The following is an 8,205-nucleotide window of genomic DNA, read 5'->3' as shown; positions in this document are numbered from 1 at the left end:
GCCGCCCCCGCCGTTCGCGACAGGCGGGTCGAGGTGCGGAGGAAGCGAGTTCGACTTGGTCTGCTCGCTCGCAGCGAGCTTCTTAGCTACCGACTTGCCTCGCAACAGCATCGAGCGCTTCTTGGCGACTTTCTTCGGCAAGTCGAACTTATAAGTCGGACCAAACTTGATCGGCGCTTCGTGAAAGCCGCGAAAGACAGAGTCGGGCTCGTCCATGACGGAGCGGAGCTGGTCGAAGCGGAGCGCGGTCTCGTAGTCCTTGCCGCGCACAAGCCAGTCGGCGTGCAGTCGCGAGATGTTGAGGCGGAAGCTGCAGGCATTGCTGTGAGCATCGCTCGGACTCAGTGCAAGGAGAAACACGCACTTGAGGTCGCCCATGAAGAACGTCTGGTCGAATCTGTCGACCAACCGCTTCGGCTTCGGACCCACCCGCCCCTCATCGCGCCAGAAGTCGTCAATCTGCCCGCCGAGCTCCTCGAGGATCTTCTGCGCGTTTGCCTTCCGGATCTCGAAGCCGGAGGCGTGCGCTGCGAGGTGTGCCGAGACGAAGAGGAGGCGGGTCGAGGCGAAGTTGAGGGAGATGCCGACGCCTGTCAACAGTCTTCGTCAGCATATGTAGAGCGAGCAAAGGAGAAGCGGACGCACCGCCCTTGTTACCGAGCCGCCCTCCTATCAACCCGGCCGTGACTCTCCCCTTACTGACGCCCTCAATAAGATCCTCGCAGCATCGCGCCACAAATACCGCGCAATAGATACCCATCAGTCTCTCCTTCTCGACGAGGACGTAAGGGCCGCGCGGCTTCCGATTTGACGAGTTTGACGATCGAGAGGGAGCGAGATGGGAAGAAGTAAGGGAAGCGGTGTCGGCGGATGTCGAGCGCGATGGATCATCGGTGTCGGTCGAAGGTGCGGAGTTGTCGGTCGTAGGCCGGCTAGTCGGGTCGAGCACTTCTTCCACCTCCTCTTCGCCAGCTATACCGCTTCGTGCTGGAGAAGCTACCTCCGCTTCGTCCGAAGATGATGACTCGGAGTCCGAGTCGTGCGAGCAGCCGCCGCAGAGGTATTTCTCCAACATGCTCGTCCAGCCTTTCCCGTCCAGCGTCCGTACCCGACCCGCTAGAACGCCGGATGCCGTTGGACCTGTAGGTTCAAGCAAGTCAGTCGCGAGGCCGTGCAGGAGGGACAGGAAACTCGTGCGCACACTCCTGACCGCACACGACGACGACGTGGTACGGGTGCCCCTTCGTCAACGGAAACTTCGGCACCTTCCCCTCCTCCTCGTTTCCCGCCGCTCCACCCGCGCTCTTCCCGCTCAAGAGCGAGCCAACCTTAGAGCTCCCACTACTCTGCCTCCTCCTCTTCCTCGACCGTCTCGCCTCCCCCCACGCCTGTCCCCACCCGACTCCTTCCAGCGAGCCCAAGAAGTCGCTCAAGTCGCCGTCGGGCTCGGGAAGGGACGAGGCCATATTGAACGTGCAGATGCGGATCTTGAGCGCGGGTCGTTGTGCGGATGTGTCTGTTCGAGCGAGCGGGCGGGGGAGGGAGGAAGTGCGCGTGCGGGAGCGAGGGCGCGAGGAAGGTGCGGATGAGGCGGGTGTGGAGAAGACGGATGAAGCGCGCGAGTCTTTGCGTTGGTGCGCGTGCAAGGGCGTGGAAGAGTGGTTCGGGTGGACGAGCGAGTGTAGTCGGCGGAGGAAACGGCGTGGAGCAGGCTCGTGGTGCTTGAAGTGGTGATGCGGTTTCGGCGCTGGGGAAGTTGCCCGTGAAGAGTCTGCGGGAAAGAGTTAGCTTCGCAAGCGAGTACAACACCTCGCCAGGACAGCAGGTACGCACATTCTGACGGCGCCAAACTCGCCCGCTTCTCCACCTTCAATCCCGCAACTTCTCCGTTCCGCACGTCCCCTTTAACTTCCCGTGCATGCTTGCTGGACGACGGGGAGAGCGGGGCAGGAGAGGCGATTGACGGGCCTGGCTGTTGGTAGGCAAAGTCGGTGACGATGGGCGGTGGGAGGCGGGACTTCGTTTCGGCTGCGGGAGGACTCGACTGGGCGGTAGCTGGCGTCGTCGACGCAGCAGTCTGGCTAGAAGGCGGCGCGGAGAAGTTGTATGTCGAGGGGGTCCCTCCGGGAGAAGCCATGTCCTCCTGCCTTTCCCCTCACTCTGCGCGCGATCCCAGAGCTCCTGGCCCCGTGAGACTGTCCTTCTGACCGTATCTACGTCGCCCTCACGCTTTTCGCGTGTCGACAGCGCCGCTTCGGAGTTGGCTGATGAGGTAGAGGAGATCGCTCGCGTCGCGGTCGCTTCGAGCGGGCAGAGCTAGCGTCGTGTATAGCAGTGCGGTGGAGTGACCACAGCTACAGCAGCCAGAAACAGTCCAAGCGAGAGCAAGGGTGTGAGGGTGCGTGCATGCCGCCGAACCTCCTCCTCTTCCCCGTTTCGCTATTCCCCCTTATTCATTCTCCTGATTAGCCGCAGTTCTAGACTTAGCCGACGCGTTTGCACCGCCCCAGACGCGCTCGCCGTTGTTCTGGGAAGCGAGCGAGGAGCTGTCCCTCGTTCTGCAACCGCCATGTCCCGCCCAGCTCCTCGGCCAGACAAGGAGGCGTACCAGCTGCTCGAGACCAAGTCGCCACACGTCGGAATCAGCCTGCCAGCGAGCGACGACGAGCAGGAGGACGACGAGGACGCGACGGTCTTTGGGAGCGAGGGAGACGACGACGACTGGCTGGAGGGGCTGGACGGGCACAAAGGCAGGATACATAGACTCAGGGACAGCTGGGCGGACCAGGCGAGACGACCGCTTGTCGTGGGAGTCGCCGTCGCCGTCCTCTTCCTCCTCGCCATCCTCGTAGCCGCCCTCGCCCACCCCACGTCTCGCCATGTCCTCTCTTCGCCGTCACGATGGTCTCTGCCGTTTCGGAAACCGCCACGAGTCCAGTGCGACCCGAAAGTCTCGCTCGCTGCCTACCTCGACTCGCATTTCGGCCGGAACAAGGGCAAGGAGGGAGAGACGGTTGTCATGTGGACGATGGCGACAGGTTCCTACGTTCCTCAGGCTCGGAACTGGGACCTGAAGCGCGCAGAACTGGGAATGGAGGATGCAGTCGTCGTTCTTTGCCTCGACGCAGAGTGTCTGGACGAGTGCGAGCAGGGCGGCTTGAGGGCGTACGGAGGCTACTTGCGGGAGCACATCGACTTGCCGCCCGAGACGAGCGGGAGGATGCGGGAGAAGCGAGGCGCGGAGCGAGGGCACTTCATGGCGTTCCTCAAGTTCAAGGCGATGCTCGAGATGGCGCAAAGCGGCTTTCCCTCGCTTTTCTTCGAGGTGCGTTGCGGCTCACTTCGCTCCCCTACGCCTGTCTCTACCCATGCATCCTCGACTGACGCGACTTGGCTCGTATAGGGCGACACCTTCCTCACGACCAACCCCTTCCCTCACATGCTTCCTCTCTCCTCGCCAAATTGGGACCTCCAGTTCACCGAAGAGTGCGCCGTACTTCCCCTGCTTCATCGCTGTCGCTGACCCAGGATGTCGCGCAGCGTCGGGTACATCGTCAATTTCGGCTGGATCTTTGCTCGACCGAGCGAGGCGACCATCAAGCTCTTCCAAGCCGCCTTCGACGCTTACGTCGCTCGCAACGAGTGGGATGTGCGTCCTTCTCGTCTCGCCGTCTTCATCTTGAGAATGACGAGCCGATCTTCCGCCGCGCAGCAACTCCTCCTCTCGAACACGATCATCAACCAAGGAGGGAAGGAATGGCGCGGCGAGAAGGGAGACGAGCATTGGTGGATTGTTGAGCCGTTGGGTACGAGGATCAACATGTTGCCGCTGGATAAGGTGCGTTCCGTCGTCCCTTCCTCCTCATCCTGCCTCGCCCAGAAGCCAGTGCTTTCGTCTTCCCCTCCGTCTCGTCTCCCCACGCACCAGACGAAGTGCTGACCTGACTTGGATGCCGTGAAATGCAGTTCCAAGCGACACACCCGGTCATGCTCGAGTGGTAGTGCGTCTTCTCCCCTCCCCTCCCGGCGATCCGCTCTTCTCCTGCTTTGTTTGACGATGGATCGAGACACTGACACTCGACTGGACTTGCAGCAAACCCGACCCGAACGCGCCTGAGCCGGTCATGAACCACTTGACAGCGTTCTTCTTCCGTGAGTCTCGCTCGCTGCGCTTTTCCTCGTCGCCTCGCCTTCTACAGGGCGGAGTATGGTCCGAGTGTCCGGACCTCGCGAGCTGACTCTCGTACACACCTGGAACAGCGAATCGACAGTTCTATCCGAGTGCGCTCGCCGTTCTCTCGCGGACATGTCCTGCGATCGCGGAACTGACACAGTTCGTCGTGCTGGGAGCAGAGGAACGCGGCTGGGCGACCAACATCGACTCATTTTACACCCACCCCCGACCCATCCTCTCTCCCTCCCCCATTTCCGCCTCCATCCAGTCGATCATGAAATACGCGCGACTCGTGCACGTCCTCGCGCGCAAGACGGGGATGGCGTTGCAGGTGCCGCGGAACGTGACGGTTGAGTGGGAGAACGGGGACGAGGAGGGGAAGTGGACGAGGGAGTGGACGAGGGTTGTGAGTGTCGAGGCGGCGATGGTGCGTTACGCTTTCCTCTGTCCCACCTTGAGTACTCTACAGGAGCATGTGAGGATGCGCGTGCTGATGTCGTCGTCTTCGCAGGAGCTCGACCTCGACCTTCTCGAAGCCCGCTTCTTTGAGCACGCAGCCCGCTACCTCCCTTCCAACACTCTCTCTTCCTGGCAGTCTAACACTCGGACACTCTCCCTCGCCGACTTTGACTCGCCCACATCCCTCGTCGCCCGTCTGATCGAGCTGAAGGAGGAGGACGGCGCGCAAGGACGGATTGTCCGTCTGGACGGGTGGGAGGCGAGCGAGGCGGCAGAATGGGACTTGGGTGAGATCGAGGGCGTCGAGGACGAGTTCAAAAAGGTCCCCGCCTGCGAAGGATACCACATGGATCACCTCGTGCGTCGCGAGAACAACCTTCTCGTTTACAGGCGGATCTTCCCGCCCTCCTTCGCTCTTCTTTCTCTTGTTTCTTGTGGTCACTGACGCCTTCCTTGTACAGCCGTTCCCGTGGTGCAAGCCCCTACCTCTCGACTACGCATAGAACTTGCGCGCCCGGCCTGGCGCCCCCCTTGAACCTTCGTCGCTGTTGTCGCGCCCTGTACATTTCGCATTCGCTGCATTGGTCGTTCAACCTCGTCATGGTCGGCCGTCGTCCATTTCTGGCTGCTCACACGAGCGAGCAGAACGAGCAGGACGGCAGACGGCAGCCGGGCGCACAGCCAATCGACGAAGGGTTCCGCCCTCGTCCTGTGCCTGAAAGTCTCGAACCGGCGACTCGACCCCGGCCTCCGCGCCGCCTGCATCTCGTTGCGCGCAGCCAGACTCCTCGAGCAATCTGGGTGGCTGCCAGGTCGGCGAGACTGCCCTCACGACACGCACTCGACGTTCAACAGGCTTGCACTCGCTCGCTAGCGACGCACGAATCGCCAGAAGTCGCTCGACCACCGCACCCGACCACTTCGACCACTTCGTCCTCCCACCGTCCCCATTGCCGCTTTCCCGCGCGCAGACTCGCCGACGGACACGCCTACCTCAAACTCGTGAGGACTCGCTGCGAGGCGGGGAGGACCGACTGTCAGGCGACCATGTCCGCGCTACCCTTCAAGACGCTGGACAACAGCACGGTGCCGGCCATGCTAGCCTTGCTGGACTCCAAGTTCTACCCGACGCCTTCGCCAGGGTTGACGGCGAGGATGGGCATCCTGTGGGCTTTGACTGGAGCGTGCGTGCTTTCCTCTGCCACTGAGGCAAACCCGACATCCTTAAGATGGGCAATGCCATTCGCAGATACATCCTCCTGTCGCTCAACTACCTCTACCTGCATGTCAAGCACAGTAAGGAGACGCCCAAGTGGAGGAGTCTGTGGCTGGCGCGGTTTGTCGAGCGGCCGAGTGGGCGATTCCTCGTACTGAAGTGCGTTGCACTCCTCCCCTTCCTTCTGCCTCGACATGCGCTGACCGCCTGCGTCCTCGCAACAGTCCGCGACCAACATGGATTGCCGTCGTCATCTCGTACGGCTTCTACGAGCTGTTCGCGACGGGTATGTTCTGGCGCGTGTACTATCTCGGACGGCATCAGGACGGTTGGGCCGGCGTTCGATCGTACAACGGGCTTGCCTTGTTCATCGTGAGCTCCAGTTCTTCGTCCCAAACCCGCCGGGCGGCCTCCTGAGCACAATCTTCGCATCTTCGCAGGGCGGCTGGTGCATCTCCTGGAGCGGCTTGCAGGTCAGGCTTCCCATCGACTCGTGGCGATGGCGAGACAGTCCGCTTATACTCATCCTATGCAGGCGTTCCTCCTGACAACAGAGTCGAACGACTCGCACCTCCTCCCCGCCTGGCTCGCGAACGGCCTTCTCATCGGCGGCGGAGCCTGCCTCATCCTCCTGCATATCGTGAGTCGCACCTTTAGCATCTCGTTCATCTCCGCGATATCGAGCTGATTCGCGCCCCCCCCACAGGCTCTTGCGGCGTATACCACCGTCCTGACGGAGCAACTTCTCAACCGCTACTACGCGCTGCACGAAGCCCTCGCCGCGTTGAACCGCCGTCTCGCTGGCGCGACGCCTACGATTATCGACCTCCTGCCGATCCAGACGCTCTTTCAGCCTGTCGACCGCGCGGCCAAGCGGTTACTTACGTACGTCTTGCGCGCATGCCTCCTCGCCAGCGTTCAGCCGTTCATTGACTCGATCATGTTCGCTACTACAGGCCGAACTGCGTCCAGTACGCCTTGATTGCGACACTGCCGCTGGCATGCCTGATGGTCAGTTGTGCCGTTGTTTGACTCGCTTTTCCGTTCGCTTATAACGGTTCCTCTTCAGGTCAACATCGGCGGACTAGCCCTTGCGCGAAAGCTTCGCTCACAAATCAAGGATAGCGTCTCTCTCCTTGCGCTCCAGGACACGCAACACCAAGGCACGCAGGCGGCCGTTTCGCAAAACGTCCTGGCCGAAGACTTTGCCTTCTCCGACCCCGTTCGCCGTCCATCCGACTTCGACACGCACTCGGGCTTTCACAGGATGGTTTCGATCCCGTTGACGAGCGTCATCACCCGGACGATGGACGAGAACAAGCGCAAGTTGTCCGTTGGGGTCGCCTCGGACGACTCGAGCAAGCGCAAGCCGTCGCTCACGACGAACGACGTCAAGCTGATGGCGCGACACGGCAACACGAAGGGAGGAACGGCCGCGAGGTCTCAGGCTCGCAAGGTTCTCGCGCTGCAGAAGGCTACCCGGGATCTGTTTGCTGTGCGCCCCCTTCTTCACGCTTGCTTCGCGCCTGCTGACACTGCGTGCTCGACAGGTCACCGTCTGCATCATGTTCATCACCCTCTCGCTCTTCGGCTACTGCATCTGGGTCGCCTGGCTTGCCGGGACGGACAGACTCTACGAAGGGTCGTGGAGCGTCACGGAGGGGTCCGCCATGATCTGCCAGTGGATCTACTCCGTGTTCGTCTGCTTCGGCGTCGGTTTTCTCAATTACAACGCCTGGATGAACGGGCGAGAGTGGCTCGCGGACGACCTTCCCAACGGCACGACGAACGGAGTCGGCGCTACCACGTTTGGCGCAGGCGGAGCGGGAGAAACGAGGCCGGCCATGGCGGCGACGACCGAGCAGCGCGTCAGCTACATCAGCCATTTTATCGAGGCGGGAAGCGCCGAACGACCCGCACCTCCGCCAGTCGACTATCCGCCTCTCTCGCCCAGGACGCCTAGCCCGTCCGCTTTCGGTCCTACCTCGAAGGATCAGTCGCCGACGACGTCCGCCTCGTCCGCGCCGTCCTCGACAACTCGCCGTCACGTGGTCGGCGAACGGAAGCCGTCTGCAACCCGCTTCAGCCTTCCTCGGCCGCATTGGCCTTTCCTCCGCCAGAACAGCTCCGACTCGATCTCGAATGGTCGACGAAGAGGGGTTGGCGCAGCGCACGGAGCAGGAGGCAGCGCGACGGCTTCAGCGATTATGGTGACGGTCGAGACGGACCAGGTTTGCGACGGCGACACGTGCGCTCTGTGGTATAACGATCAGGACAAGGCGGAGCGAGGCGAGTCCGGTCGATGACGGGGAGGTTATATCCTTATCACGTTCAGTAACTCTCGCACGGTTAGGCT

The 8,205-nt window shown here is 61.8% G+C and overlaps 3 protein-coding genes across 3 annotated transcripts in view; 2 read left to right on the top strand and 1 right to left on the bottom strand.

Annotated features, from left to right (window-relative positions):
• RHTO_05080 (inositol or phosphatidylinositol phosphatase) overlaps positions 1 to 2,137 on the bottom strand; it is a gene marked incomplete at both ends in the record, with an annotated part of 3,991 nt that extends 1,854 nt beyond the window's left edge. The window contains 6 exons of the mRNA XM_016418743.1: positions 1 to 60; positions 107 to 310; positions 365 to 590; positions 646 to 1,140; positions 1,202 to 1,771; positions 1,834 to 2,137. The exon at positions 1 to 60 is cut by the window's left edge and continues 611 nt beyond it. Of these exons, the coding sequence (XP_016276019.1) occupies positions 1 to 60; positions 107 to 310; positions 365 to 590; positions 646 to 1,140; positions 1,202 to 1,771; positions 1,834 to 2,137 (1,859 nt within the window). The remainder of the gene's footprint in view (positions 61 to 106; positions 311 to 364; positions 591 to 645; positions 1,141 to 1,201; positions 1,772 to 1,833) is intronic.
• Positions 2,138 to 2,569: 432 nt separating this feature from the next.
• On the top strand, positions 2,570 to 5,136 carry RHTO_05079 (uncharacterized protein; the record flags this gene model as incomplete). Its single annotated transcript, XM_016418742.1, has 10 exons — positions 2,570 to 3,325; positions 3,404 to 3,486; positions 3,541 to 3,649; positions 3,713 to 3,838; positions 3,967 to 4,001; positions 4,094 to 4,152; positions 4,261 to 4,281; positions 4,354 to 4,601; positions 4,686 to 4,991; positions 5,095 to 5,136. The coding sequence occupies 10 exons, from the start codon at positions 2,570 to 2,572 to the stop codon at positions 5,134 to 5,136; spliced, it is 1,785 nt and encodes a 594-aa protein (XP_016276018.1).
• A 544-nt stretch (positions 5,137 to 5,680) lies between these two features.
• On the top strand, positions 5,681 to 8,155 carry RHTO_05078 (uncharacterized protein; the record flags this gene model as incomplete). The annotated part of the gene is made up of 9 exons (XM_016418741.1): positions 5,681 to 5,817; positions 5,883 to 6,008; positions 6,074 to 6,221; positions 6,290 to 6,322; positions 6,385 to 6,489; positions 6,556 to 6,734; positions 6,806 to 6,860; positions 6,919 to 7,344; positions 7,400 to 8,155. The coding sequence occupies 9 exons, from the start codon at positions 5,681 to 5,683 to the stop codon at positions 8,153 to 8,155; spliced, it is 1,965 nt and encodes a 654-aa protein (XP_016276017.1).
• Positions 8,156 to 8,205: the final 50 nt, after the last annotated feature.

The sequence above is a fragment of the Rhodotorula toruloides genome, assembly GCF_000320785.1.
Source record: "Rhodotorula toruloides NP11 unplaced genomic scaffold Scaffold3, whole genome shotgun sequence".
Classification (NCBI taxonomy): domain Eukaryota; kingdom Fungi; phylum Basidiomycota; class Microbotryomycetes; order Sporidiobolales; family Sporidiobolaceae; genus Rhodotorula; species Rhodotorula toruloides.
Note: the sequence above shows the minus strand (reverse complement) of the source record. Positions and strands in the feature narration are given on the sequence as shown.